The 24,316-nt window shown below is 41.7% G+C and overlaps 1 protein-coding gene across 2 annotated transcripts in view; it reads right to left on the minus strand.

Annotated features, from left to right (window-relative positions):
- The window catches only part of LOC121062990 (rapamycin-insensitive companion of mTOR-like), a 102,872-nt gene that overhangs the window by 25,724 nt on the left and 52,832 nt on the right, over nucleotides 1-24,316 (minus strand). For both annotated transcript variants that reach the window (XM_040543304.1, XM_040543305.1), the window contains exons 19-27: nucleotides 14,811-14,975; nucleotides 14,282-14,358; nucleotides 14,092-14,170; nucleotides 13,028-13,137; nucleotides 12,807-12,894; nucleotides 11,921-12,013; nucleotides 10,924-11,030; nucleotides 10,056-10,285; nucleotides 8,307-9,336 (exon numbers count right to left, since the gene is read on the minus strand). In XM_040543304.1, the coding sequence (XP_040399238.1) occupies nucleotides 8,307-9,336; nucleotides 10,056-10,285; nucleotides 10,924-11,030; nucleotides 11,921-12,013; nucleotides 12,807-12,894; nucleotides 13,028-13,137; nucleotides 14,092-14,170; nucleotides 14,282-14,358; nucleotides 14,811-14,975 (1,979 nt within the window). The remainder of the gene's footprint in view (nucleotides 1-8,306; nucleotides 9,337-10,055; nucleotides 10,286-10,923; nucleotides 11,031-11,920; nucleotides 12,014-12,806; nucleotides 12,895-13,027; nucleotides 13,138-14,091; nucleotides 14,171-14,281; nucleotides 14,359-14,810; nucleotides 14,976-24,316) is intronic.

The raw sequence follows: 24,316 nt of genomic DNA on the forward strand, positions 1-24,316 counted from the left end.
CAGACTTCTCCATCATTTTCATCATCATTGTAAGGAATGGTCCAGCAATTCGTGCCACTAAGGGATTTGAAGGGTTAACATTGAGGCCTGGGTTTAGGTGAGAAGAGAACAAAGGGATTTCTTCAGAGAAAAACTGCTGACTCTGCACGGACGTGCAGTAACTTCTGACATCCGGCCAAGAGACCACTAGATAAGGAGGAAGAATATGAGCCTCCCTGTCCGAGCGGCCCCCGAGAGACTACCAGAGACTGATAAGCAGGTGCACCTGGGAGGACTTTGGATTCAGGAAACCAATTATAATAAACCTGCCTCTTTTAGAAGTAGTAATAAATATGTATTAGCCCAGTGGTGTCCCCCAGGGCTCGGTACTGGGGCCGGTCCTCTTTAATATCTTTATCGATGATCTGGATGAGGGCGTCCAGTGCACCCTCAGTAAGTTTGCAGATGACACCAAGCTAAGTGCGTGTGTCGATCTGCTCGAGGGCAGGAAGGCTCTGCAGGAGGATCCGGATAGGCTGGACCGATGGGCTGAGGCCAACTGTATGAAGTTCAACAAGGCCAAGTGCCGGGTCCTGCACTTGGGGCGCAACAACCCCAAGCAGAGCTACAGGCTGGGAGATGAGTGGCTGGAAAGCTGCCTGGCCGAGAAGGACCTGGGAGTATTGGTTGATAGTCGGCTGAATATGAGCCAGCAGTGTGCTCAGGTGGCCAAGAAGGCCAACAGCATCCTGGCTTGTATAAGAAGCAGTGTGGCCAGCAGGTCTAGGGAAGTGATTGTCCCCCTGTACTCGGCTCTGGTGAGGCCGCACCTCGAGTACTGTGTTCAGTTTTGGGCCCCTCGCTACAAGAAGGACATGGAGGTGCTCAAGAGAGTCCAGAGAAGGGCAACGAGGCTGGTGAGGGGTCTGGAGAACAAGTCTTACGAGGAGCGGCTGAGGGAGCTGGGATTGTTCAGCCTGGAGAAGAGGAGGCTCAGGGGCGACCTTATCGCTCTCTACAGTTACCTTAAAGGAGGCTGTAGCGAGGTGGGGATTGGTCTATTCTCCCATGTGCCTGGTGACAGGACGAGGGGGAATGGGCTAAAGTTGCGCCAGGGGAGGTTTAGGTTCGACATTAGGAAGAACTTCTTTACCGAAAGGGTTGTTAGGCATTGGAATGGTCTGCCCAGGGAAGTGGTTGAGTCACCATCCCTGGAGGTCTTTAAAAGACGTTTAGATGTAGAGCTTAGCGATATGGTTTAGTGGAGTACTTAGTGTTAGGTCGGAGGTTGGACTCGATGATCTTGAGGTCTCTTCCAACCTAGAAATCTGTGTCTGTGTCTGTGTCTAGGAGTATAAAAATTAGCCGCCTTACGTAATGGGTGTGCGTCTTGGTGGAGCAGAGACTCCTGGCGCACCCAGCGCTGTTTGCTTGCCTCTATTCGTTTAATAAATTGTAAACTTTGATTGTAATCCTATTTGGGACTCAGTCATTTATAACAATCATTATTCCTCAAATTTGTTTTAAAAGGAAAAAAAACACCTAGAAAGTCATGCTATAGGTTATATTTAAAAAAAAAAGCATTAAAATTGTATAAGAAGATAAAAGTGCTAAAAATGCTAACTATGCATGACAAAATTCTTGTGGTTTAACCCAGCAGGCAACTAAATGCCACACGGCTGTTCGCTCACTCCCCCTAGAACTGGGATGGGGGAGAAATTTGAAAGAAAATTGCAAGAACTCATGGACTGAGATAAGGACAATTTGACAAGAAAGGGAAAAAAAAAGGGACAAGGAAAACAACAACAACAACAAAAAGAATAAACAAAGCAAGTGATTAATAAACAACACAATTGCTCAATACCTGATAATGCCCAGCCAGTCAACAAGCAACAGATGTCCCCCCAGTCAATTCCTCACTGTTTTTATTGTTTAGCACAGTACATATGAATGGAATATCCCTTTGGCCAGTTTAGGTCAGCTGTCCTGGTTCTGTCTCCTCCAAGCACCCCCAGCCTCCTTGCTGGCAGGGCAGCATAAGAAGCTGAAAAGTCCTTGACTCAGTGTAAGCACTGCTCTGCAACAACTAAAACATCAGCATGTTATCAGCATTGTTCTCATCCTAAATCCAAATCACAGCACCATACCAGCTACTAGGAAGAAAATTAATTCTACCTCAAACAAAATGAGGACAATATCCACCCCTTATTCTATACCATCTACATCATGCTCAGGTCTTACACTTTCAATATATTCTCATTAATTACCACCACCCTTCCCGGCCTTTGATATATACACACACATATCATTCCCTTACTCTATGGGCCATCGCTCTAAAATATCTGTTGACTTCATTTTAGCCCATGAGTTTAGGCTCCATCTGTCATAACAGTCCTACAGGGCAGAAGAGATGGTGAGTGGTGTTGGATTTTGCATGCTGAAGCCAATTCAGGTTCCATCATCACTGCACTTGTCCAGTTCTGTCAAAATTAATTTTTCATTTATCTGGGTGATTCTTACTGTAATAACATTGATATGGCATATAGCAACCATAGCAGTGATGGCATACAGCATTATATAGCAATTAACATCATACAATTCAAATCATTGTCTATTCTCACCCGACATCAAATCTCCTTGAGGTACACATTGAACTTCCCCATCTTTCCACATTACCATCCACCAAGTACACCCAGGTCCTTGAGCAAAAGAACTCTGATGCATGGGTTTGCCTTTGCCTGAGGCAGTAATAACCCAGACTGTCTTTCCCAGCATGTTTTTTATGTACACTTACAGGGACTCTATCCCCTTCTACAGTACGTAAAAGGTTTGATTGGGCAGGGCTATTGTACATGGTACATGGTCCAGGTCACCGTAAATCACCTCTAGTACACCTAATTCCCTCAGGTGGTGGAGACCTTTCTCCATGGTGGTCCACTTGCCTGGTTGACATACAATATCTTCCTTGAAGGGATACCTTTCCGTCATGCTTGACAGGAGTCACCTCCAGAGGCTGAGGACTTGTGCCTTTTTTCCAATTACTTGTGCCCCTTTTTTGCCTCCTTTCTAGTAGGGCAGTATGAGAAGCTGAAAAGTCCTTGACTTAATGTAAGCACTGCTCTGCAACAACTAAGACATCAGTGTGTTATCAGCATTATTCTCATCCTAAATCCAAAACACAACACCATATCATCTACTAGGAAGGAAATTAACTCTATCCCTGCGGAAACCAGAACAACAGTACATAAGAAGTATTACACTACTGTCATGGTTCATTTACTTCGTAGAGGCTCATATGATGCTGTTTTGGATTTAGGTTGAGAATAATGCTGATAACACACTGATGTTTTGATTGCTGCTGAGTAGTGCTTATACAAAACCAAGGAGTTTTCTACTTCTCATGTTTCCCTACCAGCGAGGAGGCTGGGGGTATGTCCTGGTTTCAGGTAGGACAGAGTTAATTTTCCTCCTAGTAGCTGGCAGGGTGCTATGTTTTGGATTAGAATGAGAAGAGCGCTGATAACATGCTGATGTTTTAATTGTTGTAGAGCAGTGCTTACACCAAGCCAAGGACTTTTCAGCCTCTCTCTGTCCTGCTAGCGAGCAGGCTAGGGATGCAGCAGGAGCTGGGAGGGGACAGACCCAGGACAGCTGACCCAAACTGGCCAAAGGGGTATTCCATACCATCTGACGTCATGCTGAACAATATATAGGGGTGGCTAGCCGGGGTGGAGGGGGGGGGCCGGCTGCTCGGGGATAGGCTGGGCATCGGTCAACGGGTGGTGAGCAATTGCATTGTGCATCACTTATTTCGTACACATTATTACTATTAATACTATTATTATTATTATTATTGTTGTTATTCTTTTCCCTGTCTTAATAAACTGTCTTTATCTCAACTCACAGACTTCACTTTCCTGTTTCTCTCCCCCATCCCGGAGAGGGAGGGGGGAGGGTGAGCGAACGGCTGTGTGGTGTTTGACTGCCAGCCGGGCTAAACCACAACAGGGTACATAAGAAACTGTGAGGGGACACACCCAAGAGAGCTCATACCAGCTATTCAAAGGGATATTCTATACCATATGACATATGGTCAGCAAAAAAAAAGGTTTGTTAAAGAAGGAGGATGGGGGGACATTCACACTGATGGCATTTGTCTTCCCAATAAACCATTGCACGTGATGATCCCTGCTTTCCTCCAAGAAGCTGAATATCTGCCTGCTGATGGGAAGTAGGGAATGAATTCCTTGGTTTGCTTTGCTTATTCACATAGCTTTTGCTTTACATTGTACACTGCCTTTGCCTCAGTCCACAAGCTGCCTAACAGGGTTAAACCACAACTACCACTAAGGCTTAATTACAAAAACCAGACATTATTTATTCACCATAATTAATGCCTAATTTAATGCATAGTACATGACTGCACTGGACTGAAAGAGACTGCATGCAGTGGCCAAGCAATTGTCCACAGGAGCATTGCTTTATTCACAGTGGAAGTGGAAAGCATGGAGTGAAATATGGTGTGAATGTAATTACAGGCAGAAAATAATGATTAAGTCAGGGAAAATGAATTTGGAGAAGTTGATTTATCCCTGACTCAGACACAAATTCAGTGTTATTGACATACTTTTTTTTAAATAAAAAGATTAATTTACAAATCAAGATTTTCTATGGGGGTCTCTACGTGATTTCCAAGTTTTAAATTTGATTTGCACAGCAGCTGAATGATACTATTGAAGTCAGTGTAAAATTCTGATTCAAACAAACCTACATAATATTTACAAGGGGAAAAGGAAGGAGAGAATAAAAGGAAAAAACATTTATTTCTTCAAATGGGTTATCAAAGACGAACTACGCCTTCTGTATTATTTCCCTATCTATAAGAGAAGGGGTAGTATTTCATCTTGGAGGGCTACTATGCAAATAAGTAAAATTCAATGCTGCTAAAGCATTCGAATGCTATAGCAAGGAGTGGCAGGGAAAAATCTCATGAGGGAAGTGTAGCAAGATGCTTCACATGTTTTGAAGCCAAGTAAATTTTAAACAACTGTTCAATGTGTTTTGGACATCGGATGACAGATGCACACCTCAGGAACAGCTACGTTTCTTATATTAGTACAAATTATAACATATTGGGAGCTAAAATACAGTGAACATTTGATTTCTTGAGCTGGACTTTCTGTTTTAGAAAACTTTTTAAATCTTTTTTTTTTTGTTTGTTTTAGATGGGCAATTAGAGTATCTTCACAGAATCACAGAATCATCTAGGTTGGAAGAGACCTCCAAGATCACCTACTCCAACCTCTGACCTAACACTAACAAGTCCTCCACTAAACCATATCACTAAGCTCTACATCTAAACGTCTCTTAAAGACCTCCAGGGACGGTGACTCAACCACTTCCCTGGGCAGCCCATTCCAATGCCTAACAACCCTTTCAGTAAAGAAGTTCTTCCTAATATCCAACCTAAACCTCCCCTGGTGCAACTTTAGCCCATTCCCCCTCATCCTGTCACCGGGCACGTGGGAGAATAAAACAGAATCTTCCTATCCTTAAGAGTTTAACAAATTTATACTGAAATAAAAATAAATTATTGCGTTTTGACCATGTGAGATTCAAGACACTATTATACAATGGGAAAGCACAGAACAGATTATTGGGACATCAATAGTCTTCTTTATATTAACTAATTCTGACCAATGCTAATTACAGTAGCAGTGGACTTGAAATAAAACTCAAGCCATATGTCAAAACCCAGATAGTTAACAACTGCATTAGTTATCATAGAATCATTAAGGTTGGAAAAGACCTCCAAGATCATCTGGTCCAACCATCCCCCTACCACCAATATCACCCATTAAACCATGTCCCTAAGCACCACGTCCAACCTTTCCTTAAACACCCCCAGGGACGGTGACTCCACCACCTCCCTGGACAACCAGGTCCAATGCCTGGCTACTCTTTCTGAAAAGAAATGTCTCCTAATTTCCAACCTGAACCTCCCTTGGCACAACTTGAGGCCATTCCCTCTAGTCCTATTGCCAGTTATCTGTGAGAAGAGGCTGACCCCCAGCTCCCCACAACTCCCTTTCAGGTAGTTGTAGAGAGCAATAAGGTCTCCCCTGAGCCTCCTCTTCTCCAGACTAAACAACCCCAGGTGTCTCAGCTGCTCCTCATAGGACTTGTGTTCCAGACCCTTCACCAGCTTCGTTGCCCTTCTCTGGACATGCTCCTCGATGTCTTTCTTGTAGTGAGGGGCCCAAATTATTTCATTTATTATTTCATAATTCATTCATTTATTCATTTGTTATTTCATAATTCATTATTTCATTTATTATCTCATAATAAAAAAACTACAACTGCTCTCAATATAAAATTACAGACAAGTATTAATCCTAAACATTTGCCCCTGCTTCTCCTGGAAAAGCTACCAGATACATTCTGAGTAGTGGTAAACACTCATAAGTTTTCATTAAAACATGTCTGCAGGTAATAGGGAGAGCATGCTACAATAGTATTTGAGATATGCACCTTAACATTTTTGTCTGGTCTTTAAAGATGGAGGTGGAAAATTTAGCCTCGCAAAGTAACGTACGCAAAGAAATAAGCTTTTCAGTCTTTTGAAAGAATGGAACAATTAGAAACATCACTGAAATCAATTAACAACTAGCTGTCATGAATATCTTAATTTGTGGAATGAAGCATGATTTTTTTTTTAAAGAGTGACAGAAAATTGGCCTTGGAAAACAAAAATGACAGAATATCTCTTTCCAATTTATTACTTAAACAGCAGTTAAGGACAATATTTAACTGGAAGCAGTAACATACACTAAAATTAAAAGGGCCACAGTTATTCAGTGGATAGACTCGGCTATAACCAGCAAGAATAATGCATATACCAGTTAAATGATACTCTTCACTGCAATCATTTCAGTTCCATGTTAAACAGGTCAGTTCAAATACTTGCACCTAACTTCTGATATGAGAGATCATGACCAGCTAAGCACTAGGAAATAGTGTTAGTATTACATTGCATGCTATGTCTCAGGATGAAAGTTCACTGCAGCAAGGCTTACATTGCATATCAAGGGCGTGAATGCAAGGAATTGTACAGCATGACTACAGTGACAACAAAATCTGTATACCCACTGAAATTACACTGACTTGTTCCTACATTAGCACTGGAAGCCCATAACAGAGGAAGAACAGTACTTTTTTACTTTTTCCAGGATGGTGAAGCTTAACTACTGAATCATCCTCAGTTTAATCAGCACACTCAGTCTACTTCTAACTTATCTTCTATTGCATCTATGCAGAATCATGTGAAAATTTCAATGAATTAATGTTGCTCTTAATCAGTAGGAAAACAAGCGATAACAAACAGGTACTATATACACACAACTGGCTATGTGGAATGCAATTCAGGGACAAGGCACTTGCTGCTCCATGCGCTCAGGAAGTGACTAATGTACTGGTAATTTCTCCCCTTTCTCTCACGTGAGAAAGGATATTTAGGTAAAAAACATAGATAGAAAATGTCTTTTCCCTTTCAATAGCAATCTGAAAATCCAACACATTAGTTAAAAGCTGATCTGAAAGGAAAAGTTTGAGAAGTAGGAAAGCTATTAAGAGAAAGTTTTTGAGCATTGACTGTAGCTGTTGGGAACAGTGTCAATGTCATGAGCTAGATATCTTAGCTAACTATCAAATTAGTTTTCAGACCGTCTAATATTACTCAAAAATAAAGGAGGTGACCCTGCAATCTAAAAATAAACCCAAGCAGTAAAATCTTTGCTCTGCTGTAGCTAGAAGCCAAATGCACATTCATAACAGTGGTACCAGTATCTCACCACTGGCCTCGATGCCACAGTGAATTTGAGTATAGTATACTGGCAAGACATGCTGTCCCTAAAACCTCTCCAAGTAACATAAAGAAAATGGTCTTCTGAAATACAGCTCTGACTGCACCAGCAATTTTCTGTGATTGCAACTTCAGCAACATTAGTCACGTAACTATGTTTAAATAATAAAAGAGTTAAACAGGAAGCAAATACAATAGAAGGAAACACTCTTTTGTCACTGACAATATTAAAGGGACTAAGTACAGCAATGTAAGCTGGGCTTCTCTTACAGCACTTAGGAAGGTCAGACTTCTCATTACCATATTATTCTACTAATATCAGTACCTCTTTTAGTGAAGTTATCTAGTACCCTGCAACAACTGTTACTTTTAGATGAAGTTGGAAAAAAATATTAGAACAATACTTTTCTTATTTAATTGCTCTTCTAGCTTTGAAGAAAGAAATGAGCACAAAATAATCTCTTACTGGCTTGGGGTTAGCTGAGAATCCAGGCTGCCAGACTTCATGGTAATAGTGTCAGTAAACAGCACGTCCTTTACTGGAGATGCTAGGGCTTCTGAGTGAGACAGTGAAGGATGCATCCTCTGCTGTTGTAAGCGTTTTAGCGTAGCATAACCAAAGGCATCTCGAGAACTTGTGTAGCTAAAGTTATAGTCAGCAAGACTTTTTATTGTAGCAAGAGAAGGAGCTTTAACAGACTGGGCTCTTCGAGGAAGTGTATGAGAAGACCCTGGCAGTACCAGGGACACAGAGTTTGATTTTGAGAGAGACAGGTGGTTAGACTGTGGTGTTGAACAGTGACTTGGTTTAACTGTTTTTGTGCTTACTACAGTACTCAAACTTCCACAGTCACTGTTTACATTTGTAGTGTCCACACCTATAATCTCCCTTGAAGGGCTAGAGCTCATTGAGCTTATGCCACTTGTCGTGGTATCTGTATTAAAACTTAAGCTACGACTCTTGAAATGTGCTTGTGTAGTACCATCTCCTATTAGCCTTTCTCTGCTTGTGTTTTCCTGGTGAATTTCATTTCCAAGACCTTTTAACAGCTTCAAATCATTTTCTCCAGTACTAGGGGTACTATCGGTATCTTCCATGTGCTTACTTCCAACAAAAGAAGTTTCTAATCGTAAAGTCTGCATTTTAGGAACTCTGAAAACAGGGTTGAATTCTTCCCCAGCAGGAAAATCTATGTTACTGGAAGGTTCTGTTACAGTACGATTTCGTCTCAGGCTTGATTTACTGTCAGATGATGTCAGCTTTCCTCCTTTTAGATCACTGCTACTCCTGTGTTTTTTATTAGGTAGAGTAAGAGAGTTTAGAATGCGATTTTTCACAAGTCTGCTAGAAGAAAAAAAAGGAGAGGGACTACGGTCTTTGTCCTTTGAAGGTCCAGGTCTGTCATAAAATATTTGTTCTGTTTCTTCAGTAATATCTAGGAAGAACGTACTAGTGGAAGTACTACCAAAACGGTCATTCTCCATGATGAACATACCTGAAATTATACAAGACTTTTGTCAATGAAAAAGGACGTTTCTTCAAAGCGTATCAACTAAGTCATGAAAAAGCAAGCTATTCAATAAAAGCCAAAATTGTAGAGTATGTGGTTTATTGTAACTTTCAATGCAACATTTTTTTCTTCAGAACTTAGTACAGTAAATTAAGTATCTTCAGGAATACCTGAGTTGAAGGTTTCTTTGCTTCAAAAGAAAAGCCACACTATCATATTTCAGTGCAAGTATGTAGCTATTAGGATTACAGCTGATACACTCCTTTAATGATAGCTAAATATGGTATATTTCTGGATTCAAATTCCAAATATCAATAACTAACACTAAATATAGCAATACTGTATATTTATATATATTTTTTCTAGATATTCCTTTGAGGACAAGCAAGTAAATAGTGTATACCTAAGTATGGAATTTTCTGTAGGGTATTACAGTAAATTGCCATGACTTGACGTAAAAACTAGTAACTTACCCTAATGTTAAAACGTCTTACTTCTACACCAAATGTAAATCTAAGACGTTTTCTTCACTCTCACTTGTCTACATCTTTCTGAATGTATAACTGTCCCCCTGCCTGCACTCTTCTTTCTTGCTAATATCACCTAGTGCTAAAACCACTTGCCTGAACCTCATCCTGACAAAAGCTTGATAACAAAACAAAAAGCTGTTTTATTTTCTGTCTTGAATTGTTTTTAAAACTTACTTGAAGGCACGGATTCGCTTTCACTGTTATGCCTAGAACCGGTGGACTCAGAGTTCAAGCTAAGAGTGCTGGGTATAGAAGAAAGTTCATTGCAGAGCTGATCCATGTCATCAGGGACCACTGGCCAAGGCTGTCTGCGACTGTGTCTCACTGCATCCCAGTTGTGATGCTTCAAAATGTCACATCCTTGTTTAGTTTTGGCTATTAGACCAAGCACGTAGACACAGGTTCTGTATTTAATGTATATATAGAAAAAAGAGCAACAATAATAGCATCTAATTTAACTAAACTTATTTCTTTTTTGAAAGGAAACAGTTTCAAAACAATTCATCAGAAACATCACAAAACTGCCACGGAGCTTTTTATTCCTAATTTTTATTTGTAAATCAATGGAAACTTAAGAAATACACTAAAATAACTGAAATGCACTAGAAATATCTACTATTCAAAAATAAAACCAAATTATTACAAAAATCCCGATACATAAAGTAAAACATTAATACAGTAGTACTATTAGGCAAAAGACAATCTATTTATGCTCTCCTAAAGATTCAAAAAAGTTACTGAATAAAAATGATGAAATATTAAGTTGATTCCAACAGAGATACATGCTACATATGTTTTAATTGCTTTTTAAAAGAGGCAAAGAGTAATATATATTTTTCCATAGGTTTCATTTGCTTACTGATTGTACTTTTAAACTTCCTATAAAATTCTGAGAATCCTCTCAAACTCTGTCATCAATAATCCTTAATAATTAATTTCCAAATAAGTGCCAAAACTATATCCATGTGAATAAAGCAAGGGTATTGGAAAACCTACTGGAACTATCATCTTAAAATTTTGTTTAAAAATCAAATACACATACCCTCTAATGGAGAGAACCTCACAATGTTGGGCAAGTGCCATTATATCAGGAATTACATTCTCCTCTTGAAGCAAGTTAAGACCCCAATTTGATGACCCAATATTGCCCTGGAATAAAATAGTTTGTCAAATAAGTTTTGATTTTGATGTAATCCGCAGCACCATCAATGTAAAACCTTCAACACTGTTGTTTGTCAGTGGTACAGTTTCCAGCCACATCCTGTCAAAGGTATTAGAAAATTGAGCAGTTTCTCTCTCCTTTTTGGTATTTCCTAGCTGTGCAAATCCAGTGAAGGACTTTGGACACTATGTATAATACCTAAAACTGGTCACAATTAACTACTATGTATTCCTCATATTTATCAATTCTACTACAGCCACCAGTATTAATTTAGTTTACTTATTTTACATTTCTCTTACACAGGCATTTTATTACTTACCTGTGTCTTCCAGTAATAGTCACCTTGAACAAATGTTCCAAAACAAACTTTGGGGAGGACAGAAAAGAGGCAAATGAAAACTTAAGGTGGCAAAGCAGCTTTAGAAGCTTAGCTTGGATAGACACAAACACTAGGTTTTCCTCATTTTATCCCCAGTACCAGTGATGTCATGAGCATATATTCACAAGCGTCAACAGTGGCAGCAAACTTTCCCTCAGAAAGGCTGAATTCTGGAATGCCATAGTAAATGTATTACATAGCAAGTTGTAATTACTGGTTCCATACTAATACTATTTCTTACATGTGGCAATGTTCTTTTTATTTGTAAAAAATAAATAAAAATAAAAAATAGACAAAGTGATGATGAAAAAGTTCAAAATAAATATAGATGCAGAGAACAATCTTCATCTGATATTTCAGTTAGTTCAGAACATTTCACACATTTTATGAGAAAAATACCTAAACGATGGTTTTAAAGGATTTTGCTTAGTTATTTCAGAATCAAAAGTTGTAACAGAACTTGAACAGCTGCAAAAACATTGTAAATCTATTACTAACCAATGCCCAAAGGGCTGCTTTCAGCTGCTTAATTCCTTCCCACTTATCCAGCATTGGGGAACGAACAGTATAACTCAGATCTGTAACAATACTCTGAAGAAGATAAACAGAAGGAAAAAAAAAACTCAGTTGAAAATGATAAGGAAACCTCAGTGAAACAGGTTCTCTTGAATTTTTAACAAATGTAAAGCATTAATTTAAATTACACACCCTAAAATAAATAGTGGTAGTTTTGGCATAATAAGCATAAATTAACAGCAATGGTAATGCAGGTAGAAAATTTTACTGTAACCACTGAATGCATAAGGTTAATTGAGATTTTATAAAAGTAACAGGTTCATCAGGTTAACACTGCAATATATAAGCTTTCTCTTGTATTTTTCAACTATTAAATAAAATTCAATACATTATCTTGCAAACTCACATTAAAAGTCAATTTATTTAAGCTTAGAGTTTGTTTTCTTAGAGTTTGTTTTCTCAAATTTTCAAGATATTAGAAAAAATATTTTAGTCCCTCATCTCCATGTTTTTATATGCATAAAAGGATAGGCACAATTTTTAGTCATCAATATACAATTCACTCAGACTAAAAAGCTATTTCTACTGGAAAGCTGCTTTCCATTCTATTTTTTTTCTACCCATTTTAAGAAAGATAGTGCAAGGTATTTCTGATATTTCAGTGTCAGGAAGGAATCTTAGATGAAACTGGATGGAAAGACTGTCTTTGGAAAGACTGACAAATTTTTGGCCCCATAACACTTGAGACTTTCATAATCTAGTTATTTTGCAGTGACTGTTTAAATGACATTTCTTAAAACATTTTCCTTTAAAACAGGTTACAATACTCTTTAATATCTTTCAAGTTATAAATCGTTATTATCCTCACCTGAGACTCCAATAAATGGCAGCCTGTTTTATGGTGCACCAGTTGGCCATAAAGGTGAACCGGCAAGTAGACATGTGGTCGCTGTAATCTGGTAGAAAGAAAAATCATATGCTTTCCCAGCAATTCAGAAACTTTATTTTAAAATAAATTACACTGCAGTGTAATGCAATGAGTTACTCTTGAGTTTTTTCAGATGAAGAAGATTTTTGTGGAGTGTTTACCTTTGGTTGCTTCGACGAACATAGTTATCACCATCAACAGGTTTGCGATATGTTGTAAGTGCTTCATTAAGTTGTTCTTCAATCAACTCAACATACTTTAAGTTATATTCCTAAAAGAAGATAGACTAAGGTTGACACAATAACATTTAGGTGGTTTAAGTTTTTATAGTATGATACTTTATAAGGAAGGAACAATTGAAGTGCTTCTTAACGAAGGCTGAATTTCTTTATGATCTGAACATGGGGCTCACCAAAACTACTGCACTTCATACATATGAGTTTGCAGAAATTCGACAACTGATTCCATAATTATTGCATATAATTTGTTAAAAAAGGAAGGAAAGAAGGAAATATTTCACATCTGACTTTAACCCGAAAAATCTGAATAGTCCAACATACATTTCAGTATTCCTGGAGAAGGGACGGCTTATAAATTAGTCAAAAAAAATGCCTAATGGCCCACAGGATTGAGAGTATTACAAAATGATTAACTACTACCTCAGGAAAATAAGCACCAATAATCAATTACAAAAACAAACAAACAAAACAAACACAAAATAACATATGAACGTATGAAGTTTTATTTTAGTCTGACAACAATGATTTTTTCTTAATGCGTCTTGTGTTCCTATCTACTTCCTAACAGCATAGGCTAATTCTGTCTTCATGAGATCTGGATTTAACTTCAATTAGCTACAGAGCTGACACGTGTCTTGAAAAGTAGTATTCCTTTCCACACTTCTCTAGACAAGATCTTATGACAACCTATTTTGGAAATTCAGCAAGCCACTGTACTCCTAAAATATTTGCTGGAATATCAAAATTATGCAAAAGGCCTGGGTAAATCAAAAGCACACATGTACAGAGGAGTTTTGAAACTGTAAGTCCCTGTTAAACTTTTCCAGCAAATTCCTAAGTCACTGTAGGAATAAATACATTGGCATGAGCAATACACATATGTGAATGTGCAATATTTTAAATTATCTTTGACCTTCTAAAACCTGTATATTCACACCCTTCCTCCTAATTTCAGGCGAACACACACTTTTTATTCTTAGTATTACCTTCTGCCACTTTTCCATTTGTTTTGTTACATAACCTCTTTCATTTAGATACGAAAACCCCTTTGGAACGGACAGAAACCTGTAAAGTAACACCAGTCAGTCAGTATCCCATTTAAATCACATAATTTGAATAAAAACCAAAAACTTATTGTTTCCATGGTGGAAAGTCAAACAGCATATTCAAATTTACCTTACGAGTAGAAGCAAACCCTTGTCTCCAAGGTGAGAAAGAGCTGGTTTCATTTGGATAAGGGCATGAAGATTGGCCTAAAATAATTAAAAATACATAAGTAATATCTGAGGACTATAACACTCTGAAAACTACAACAATTACAACAATCTGCCAGCAATGATGTAACAAGTTTTTCACACAAAGAAGTATCAAACAGCACTAACCTCATCCTAATATTATCCACTTTTTGTACCTTCTGTCATTAAATACATATTCCTTTACAAAGTATAATGATCAAAATAGCTGAATTAGCCTGAATTAATATTTAAAAATAAGCATAATCCAAACATCTACACTTTCTTGTCATTAACAGTGCAGCTTTTTCAGCATAGGGTCTACAAAGTATTATGAAGTCCATGAAGGACAATCAAGAAAGCAAACCATCGGTAGCTTCTTGCTACTGTTTTACTTTGTTACTGGAGGAGGTTGGGGAACACTTTACAGAGTAGCATACCACAAATAGACTGAAAAGGAAAAGGATGCTCACCTTGTCTTCACATGCCTCATCTAGAATATCAAGTGCTTCAGAAGAAATAGTTCTATTTTTATCATGTAACTGGGTCACCAGTAACTCAATCCCCCAGTTGCTGAAGAACTCTACATTTGCTCTCAGTAATACTCGTAAGTGTTTTGTTGCATACAACCTGCAGCTCTGCAAAAAGCAAATTGTTTTTTTTTTAATGGAAGAAAAAAAGATAAAGTAATTGATGATTTATCATGTTTGAAAATACAATTTTAATTACCATATTTTATAGCAAGTAACTGAGATGCACATCTTAAGCGTTAAAACTACAGTCTATTAGAGAACTATATCTTATCAAACAGGAAATTTAAATCTGAGATTACTACTAATCTGGTTACAGCCAGTCTACTTGGAAACCCTTTATCAATTACTTATTCACTGTGACAACACCACACAGTCCAGGGTATGTAAAAGAAATACCTTGTAAACAGCCAGTGCAATTGCATATACTTTCATGTACGTTATGCTTTGAAAAAAATACTTCAATAAGCAAACCCTGAGAACCTCTTTTGGACAAAGTGTTGTCCAAAAGTATCTGATCTTCAAAGCTTCTCAGAAAACCCTCTAAATAAAAAAGTCATTTTCTTATAAGATAGTTTCCCAACATTTAGATTACTACTTTGAATTTCTCTCAGTGACAGCAGAATGAAGTATTTTGTCAGTTCCTGTACTATTGTTCAAAGTATGTTGAATAAACAACATAAAGTCATTAATATAACTTTTTATTAGATAAATTACATTCAAAATAGAAGAAAATGGGCTTAATCTACAAGAATTTGAAGTGTTCTAGAGTAAGCACAGAACAACCCTGATGTTTACTGGGAAAGTTATCTTTACTTAGACAAACAAAAGACAAAATCAGGTGCCCAAATCTTTCTTCAGTTCTCCAGTCTTTATACCTTTAAAACTATGATACCACTAACAAAGTAAAGTCTGTATTTATTAAATTATAAAGGATCCGTATGGAGATGGATTTGAATGTCCACTGAACCTAATGAGGTTCAACAAGTCCAAGTGCAGGGTGCTGCACCTGGGTCAGGGCAATCCCAGCCAGGAGTACAGACTGGGAGAAGAACTCATTGAGAGCAGCCCTGAAGAGAAGGACTTAGGGGTTCTGGTGGATGAAAAGCTCGACATGAGCCAGCAGTGCGTGCTTGCAGCCCAGAAGGCTAACTGCATCCTGGGCTGCATCAAAAGAGGAGTGGCTAGCAGGTTGAGGGAGGTGATTGTCCCCCTCTACTCTGCCCTTGTGAGGACCCGCTTGGAGTACTGTGTCCAGGTCTGGAGCCCTGTGCTGGGTCTGTCTGGGATGGAGTCACCTTTCCCTGCAGCAGCCCACACAGTGCTGTGCTCTGCACTCGTAGCTGGAAAACAACTGCCTAAAAACACTGAGAAGGCCTTGTCCCTAATTGCTATTCCGTTACCAGCGACAACTATATCTGGATTCTCCAAATTTCTAAACACAGCAAATTATACTCAGTCCCGAGAAGGAATAGATTATGAGGTTGAACTCCCTACACATAATCCTGGCTATAATATCACATGTTATCAAAGATGTTCTTTAGACAACATTAGTATAAACTCAGGAGGTAATAAAACTGACCCTGGATGCAGAGGTATTATCCATGAAGTAGGGAATTATCCATACTGTACTGAATACGGTAGCTACGGGAATGCGAACCTTTACAATGCGCACCAAGTATATCGTGGGAATCCTGTAACCGGATGGCCCACCCCGAATGGCAAGGGTTGGTACTGGCTATGTGGTAATAAAGCTAGGAAGGTGTTGCCCCTGGGGTGGAAGGGAGCTTACACCCTGGGGCAATAATTCCAAATGTAACCATTGTTGAAGAACCACAAAGCCAAACCCCTCCTGACATCCCACACAGAGTTAAAAGAACTCCAGAAAATCCTCTAGTGAAAAGAAACATGGGATTTCACCATTTTGGAAGGTGGTTTCTACCATGGTTAGGAGTGAGTGAATTAGAAAAACCCCTACACACTGTGGGAGAAGCTAAAGTCCCTGTAGCGCATGTAGGGAAGTGGATGGGGAAGGCGGTGTGGGTTGCTCCTGCCATGGGAAAAGGCAAACCCACTCGTGGGATTGTCTTCGCCCAAGGACCAGGGTACACCCGGTGGGTAATGTAAAAGGATGGGGATATCAGGTGTGTGCCTCAAGGAGACTGAACCTTGGGAGAAAAATATTCTGTAATCCAAGTTATGTGTTGTAGGAGGACACTGCAGAACCAATGACAGGTCAACTTCGCAAGGAACCGGGCAAGTGCAACAGTGACGTGAGCTAAGCTGGTGCTGGTGTCAAGAAAACCAACTCCGCCTGCCCTGAGTGACCACTTTGACAGATGAAGCTGAAACCATCAACAGTTTTTATGAACATTCTGGGGGGAGGCCTATGGAATGAAAAGAAGTACAGACCTATAAATAATTTAATGGACAGGGAACAATGGTGATGAGAATATCTATATACTAAACTATGTGGGACCTGAGTGTGACACAAATGTTATGGAATAAGGGGTGGAGGTTGTGCTGGGTCTGTCTGGGATGGAGTCCAGTTTCCCTGCAGCAGCCCACACAGTGCTGTGCTCTGCACTCGTAGCTGGAACAGCACTGGTATCACTCCAGTGTTGTGTCTATTGCTGCATAGTACTGGCACAGCATCAGGACTCCCTCTAAGCCCCCAAGAGCCAGCAGGATGGGGGTGGGCAAGTGATGGGGAGGGGACATCGCCAGGGCAGCTGACCTAAACCAACCAAAGGGATATTCCATAACACCTGATGTCACACTCAGCAATAAAAGGGGGGCTCTCGTGGGGGAGGGGGCTGTCCTCTCGAACAACCGTTACGCGTTTTGAGGCCCTGCTTCCCAGGATGTGGCCGAACATCGCTCGTTGATGGGAAGTAGAGAATAACTTTTTTTTCCCCTTTCTCTCTGTGCTTCCACACGCCCTTGTTTTTTTTTGTTTTTTTTTTTCTTCCCCATTCCCTTTCCCTTTAATTAAATCATTCTGATCTCAAACCTCGAGCTCTTTGTGTCGTATTTTCTCCCCCTTCCTCTTTGAGGAGGGGGGAGTGAGAGAGCAGCCATGGTGGAACTCCGCTGCCCACCTGAGTAAAACCACCACAGCCCTTTTTGGCGCCCAACGTGGGGCTCGAGGCTTGAGATAACAGTAGAATTGGTTAAAGTATTTACGACTAACATACTTGCTAGTCACAATGTTTGGTTTGCTGTTAATATTTGTTAATATTTTTCTGTGTGACTATGTTGTATGTAGTCCGTTCTCTGTTCTCTTTTCTCCTCTATATCCGATCAGAGAATGTGCTAAAATCTCTGTTTGGTTTCTTTATCATGCTGTGCTGTAACATACTGGCCTTCAGTTTCATCTGGTACTCAGGCCCTGTATTGTTATCATTCTGGTCTCCTGGAGATTATCTTTTTGGAAATATTAAGAATTACACTGCCTTCTTTTTCTCCCCTAGAAGTCAATTTGTGAATAATATCGGGAGCGGTGCCTTCTTCTTCTCTCCCTGTGGGCTAATTGCAACAGCCTTCGAGTATCTTGAATACCCTTGGTCGGCTGTCATCCTCCTATTACTAGTTCTAGTGTTTCTCTTCCTCCCTAAGGTCAAACAATTCATTAAGAATGTCATCCAAGAACCTGCCCCGAGACAAAGTAGTTGTGGGTGGCAAGGTGTGTGGAGGGATATGGGCAGGTACCTGTCACGGTTGTCTCCTCCAACGGTTTTTCACTTAACCCCTGAACAAGTGTGAAATCCAAAAAAATAGTAGAATGTTTGAAAGACGTATGCTCCAACCCTGGCAGTACCAGAGAACTCTACCAGCTTGCTGCACTCTGCTGGGGTCTGGCTCATGCCTATCAAATGGTAATTAACAGTGCCCAGCACCCTCAAGGGGATGGGGAAGTTTCTGAATTCGATGATGAGATAACGCACACTGTGACCACCCCAGAGGACCAACCATCCATAGTATCAGTTGCCCCTATAGTCAAGACAAAACAATGGAAACTGAAGTCAGCTCGTTTAGTAAGGGAAGAAGCTCCTCCTAAGTAGGAGGGAGAAGAGGAAAAGGCAGGCAGCTCTAAAGCAGCGTCATCACAACAACATCAGGGAGAAGAGACGGAAATCATAAATGAATCAGAAACCACTCGATCTCTATCCTTGAGTGAGTTGCGAGAAATACGAAAGGATTTCAGTCGTCATCCAAGTGAGAACCTCCTCACCTGGCTGCTTCGATGCTGGGACACTGGGGTCAGTAGCCAACAGCTAGAAGGCAATGAAGCCAAGCAGTTGGGATCCCTCACTAGAGAAAGGGTCATAGACAGAGTAATTGGGAGAGAGGCACAGGTTCTCAGCCTCTGGAGGCGACTCCTGGCAGCTGTGAAAGAAAGGTATCCCCACAAGGAAGATATTGTATATCAAGTAGGCAAGTGGACCACCATGGAGAAAGGTCTTCAGCATCTGTGGGAATTCGCTGTGCTGGAGATGATTTATAGTGATTTGCACCATGAACAGACACCTAAAGACCCTGATGAAGTCCAGTGCACAGCACTGAAGTTTGTACGGGCTGCACCCCTGTCATATGCCAGCACACTGGCAGCAATAAATCGGGATGAGGGGATGGGGCCAACAGTGGAGACTGTGTCCAACCAGCTTCATAAATATGAAGAAAATCTCTCTGCCCCAGTATGGGCCTGCATTTCAGCCGTGGAGAAACTGTCCCAACGGTTAGAAGAACACATAACTTCCTCCTCACCTAGATGGAAGAATCTTTCAGCCATTAAGTGCCAGCATTCTTCGGCTCAAGCAAGGGAGAATCCAGGACGCACACCACGGGGCACTGTATTAACTGTATTGGAAGCTGAAGTGAGTCCAACTGGGAATGAGTGGCAAAAACACCCCATCATGACTGGCCCAGAGGCTCTGTGCATCCTTGGCATAGACTACCTCAAGAGAGGGTACTTCAAGGATCCAAAAGCGTACTGGTGGGCTTTTCACATAGCTGCCTTGAGCACAGAGAAGATTAAGCAGCTGTCTACTCTGCCTGGTCTCTCAGAAGACCCTTCTGCTGTAGGATTGCTGAGGACTGAAGAACAACAAGTGCGACTACAACTGTGCACCAGCGGCAATATCGCACCAACCGAGACTCCCTGATTCCCATCCATGAGTTGGTTCATCATCTGGAGAGCCAAGGAGTGATCAGCAAGACTCATTCACCCTTTAATAGTCCCATATGGCCAGTGCGAAAGTCTAATGGTGAGTGGAGACTAACAGTGGAGTATCGTGGCCTGAACGAAGTCACGCCACCGCTGAGTGCTGCAGTGCCGGACATGCTAGAACTCCAGTATGAACTGGAATCAAAGGCAGCCAAGTGGTATGCCACAATTGATATTGCTAATGCATTTTTCTCCATCCCTCTGGCAGCAGCATGCAGGCCGCAGTTTGCATTCACTTGGAGGGGCATCCAATACACCTGGAATCGATTGCCCCAGGGGTGGAAACACAGCCCTACCATTTGCCATGGACTGATCCAGTCTGCACTGGAACAAGGGGAGCTCCTGAACACCTGCAGTACATCAATGATATCATCGTGTGGGGCAACACAGCAGAGGAAGTTTTTGAGAAAGGGAAGAAAGTAATCCAAATTCTCCTGAAAGCTGGTTTTGCCATTAAACAGAGTAAGGTCAAGGGACTTGCACAGGAAATCCAATTCTTGGGGGTAAAATGGCAGGATGGACGTCGCCACATTACGATGGATGTGATCAACAAAATAACTGCTATGTCTCCGCCAACTAGCAAAAAAGAAACTCAAGCTTTCCTAGGCCTTGTGGGATTTTGGAGAATGCATATTCCAGGCTACAGTCAGCTTGCAAGTCCTCTATATCGAGTGACTCGAAAGAGAAACTATTTCAAGTGGGGCCCCGAGCAACAACAGGCCTTTGAACAAATCAAACGAGAAATAGCTCATGCAGTAGCCCTTGGGCCTGTTCGTACAGGACCAGCTGTGCAAAACATAGTTTACACTGCAGCTGGGGAGCATGGCCTCACCTGGAGCCTCTGGCAGAAAACCCCAGGAGAAAATCGAGGTTGACCTCTGGGGTTCTGGAGTCGGGGCTATCGAGGATCAGAAGCCAATTACACCCCAACTGAAAAAGAGATACTAGAGATATGAGGGTGTTCGAGCTGCTTCAGAAGTTGTGGGTACAGAAGCACAGCTTGTCTTGGCCCCATGGCTACCTGTGTTACATTGGATGTTCAAAGGGAAAATCCCCACTACACACCATGCAACCGACGCTACATGGAGTAAGTGGATAGCGTTAATTACACAGCGGGCTCAAATGGGGAAACCCAAATGCCCAGGAATCCTGGAAGAGACCATGGACTGGCCGGAGGGCAGAGATTTCGGAGTGCCGACAGAAGAGGTAACCCGTGCTGAAGAGGCACCACCATACAATGAGTTGCCAGAAGACAGAAAGCAGTATGTGTTGTTCACTGATGGATCCTGCCACATGGTAGGGAGCCATCGGAAATGGGAAGCAGCTGCGTGGAGTCCCATACGACGAGTCGTGGAGGCCATGGAAGGGGAAGGCGAGTCGAGTCAGTATGCAGAAGTGAAAGCCATCCAGCTGGCCCTATAAATTGCTGAAAGAGAAAAATGGCCAGTACTGTATCTCTACACTGACTCATGGATGGTGGCAAATGCCCTGTGGGGGTGGCTGCAGCAATGGAAACAGAGCAACTGGCAGCGCAGAGGTAAACCTATCTGGGCTGCTACCCTGTGGCAAGATATTGCTGCCCGGGTAGAAAACCTGGCTGTAAAGGTACATCATGTAGATGTTCACATGCCCAAGAATCGTGCCACCGAAGAACATCAGAGTAACGAAGAGGTGGATCGAGCTTTGAAAATTAAAGTGGCTCAGGTGAACCTGGACTGGGGACGTAAGGGTGAGCTGTTTGTAGCTCGATGGGCCCATGAAACATCAGGACATCTGGGGAGGGATGCCACATACAGATGGGCTCGTGATCGAGGGGTGGACCTGACCATTGAGACCATCACACAGGTTACCCATGAGTGTGAGACCTGTGCTGCAATTAAGAGAGCCATGAGGGTAAAGTCTCCCTGGAATAGGGGGAGATGGCTTGCATTTCGATATGGTGAGCCCTGGCAGACTGACTACATCAGAGCACTCCCACAAACCCGCCAAGGCAAACGTTACATACTCACCATGGTAGAAGCAACTACTGGGTGGCTGGAAACATATCCAGTAAACCATGCCACGGCCCAAAACACTATCTTGGGCCTAGAAAGGCAAGTGCTGTGGTGACATGGTACTCCAGAGAGAATTGAGTCCGACAGTGGGAGCCACTTCCAAAACAGTTTGGTCACCTCCTGGGCCAAGAGACATGGCATTGAGTGGGTGTATCACATCCCTTATCACCCACAAGCCTCTGGGAAGGTTGAGAGGTACAATGGACTGTTAAAATCTGTGAGAAACTAAGTTGTGTTTTTGCAGTAGAGAATTATTTTTCTGTAGTCCAAGGTAGTTGTGTAGTCATAATAAGGAGAAATGTTAAGTAGATAAGTGGACAGTAGGAGGCCTCACAGTTCCAAAACAAGGTGGAAGCTTGAGAAAAACAGGATGAGCAGTGTGAGAACAGTAAAACAAAGATCACAAGTTCTCAAAACGTAAGAAAGGAGAAATTAAAGGGTTGAAAAAAAGAAAAATTGTACATATATGGTATAGAGGAGCGTCGAGTAGCTCGTGAACCTGTAGTACTCAGCCAATGAGGAAACAGGGGAGGAGATCAGGCATCGGGAAGAAGGGAATAAAAGGTTATGATTTGTTTACTAAAATGCGCTCCTGATTGACAGTACGCCCACCATTGCATTCGCGAATAAAATAGTTTCACAGAAGATCCTATCTGATGAAAAGTATTTGAGATGTTTCTCACAACTTGGGGGCTTGTCCGGGATCTTGTCGTCTGCCGAAGATTTCTTGCCACCACAGACAGGAAGGTGCACCCTGCTGATTTCAGCGGTCCCGTCAGGGGTGGTGGGCCGTCTCGGTATGGCTGGCAAAGGACCGAGACTGTTAATCTGAAGACAGGCTCTGCGAAGCTCTGGGGAGAAAGGAGGCCAGCACAAACATACATAGACACAGCCCAGATATAGTCAAGCCCGGATCGGGAACAGGCACTGGGATTACTGCTGATAACCTGGACCAGGAAGCCATGCACGGACCAAGGTAAGGGAAACTTTACCGTATCTTGCCTTGGGTTGGGTTCGGGGAGACTCTGGTGTGAATGAGTGTGAGTGTGAATGACACGCACTTTTAGTGCAGAGCGAATGTGAAGTCCCGATCCGCGAGGCTCGGTGGTCCTGCGAGGGGACGAACGAAGTCCCCTCGGCTGGAGATGGACGAAGTGAAAGAGAGAGAGGAGAGGAGTGAAAGAGAGTCTCGGGGGGTTTGGGCCTTTAGGTGTACGGTACCCCGAGCAGGGTGAAGTGAGGTGCTCGGCAGTACACCCCACCTCTGTCCTAATCCTAGGTGAAGGCGTGTGGTACCCTGTGGGTGGTAAAGTGCACAGCAGCACATCAGGAAGAGCTGGGGATTAAGGGTTCCAGGAGTCAGCAGGGTGGGGTTGGAGACCCCGGGACTGTGCCTAAAGATAGTCCTTTGGGGAGAATGATAAGGAATTGGGAGGAGAATCCAAAAACTAGGGAAAAAAATAAAAAAACAATGGTTAAATATTGTGTAATTGTCTGGCCTAAAAAGCCAATAAAAGGAACTTCAGTATTTTGGTCAAAACACGGGTCTGGTGAAGACTGGATTTGTCAGGCTTTGAATTTGCATGTGAATAACAAGGTTCCGTTTTCGGAGGAGTCGAATTATGCTGCCTGCTGGATGCAGGAAGTGAATCAGCTTTTACTGAGAAAGGGTCGGGATCAAAAGAAAGAGGAGGAAAAGGAATTAGAGGAAGGGGTCGGTCAGTGGGAACCCTTGGAAAATTTACCCCCCCCCTTTAATCCTAATATCGTACCGGCGGCAGTGGCAGCTGAAGCTGCAGCTGCCCCGGAAGGGGGGGGCAGTCCCTAAAAGGAAAGCACACTCTAGGCTCCAACAGGAGTTAGAGCAGTGTAAAAAAGACATTGAAAATCTTCCCTTCCCTAACGACAATAGTGCTGGTACGTCTATATACCCTCTTAGGGAGGTCCCGATGGGGCCAGGGCACACTGGTTATGTGAACGCCCCCCTCACTCGTGGGGAGGTTAGGAACTTTAAGAAGGAGATGAAATCTTTAACTGAGGATTCTATACGACTAGCAGAACAATTCGAACAGTTTCTGGGGCCTAATTTGTATTCCTGGGGGGAGATGATGTCAGTTCTGAGTATGTTATTTACTGGGGAAGAGCGGGGATTGATTAGGAGGGTGGCT

The sequence above is a fragment of the Cygnus olor genome (assembly GCF_009769625.2).
Source record: "Cygnus olor isolate bCygOlo1 chromosome W unlocalized genomic scaffold, bCygOlo1.pri.v2 SUPER_W6, whole genome shotgun sequence".
NCBI classification, from domain to species: Eukaryota; Metazoa; Chordata; class Aves; order Anseriformes; family Anatidae; genus Cygnus; species Cygnus olor.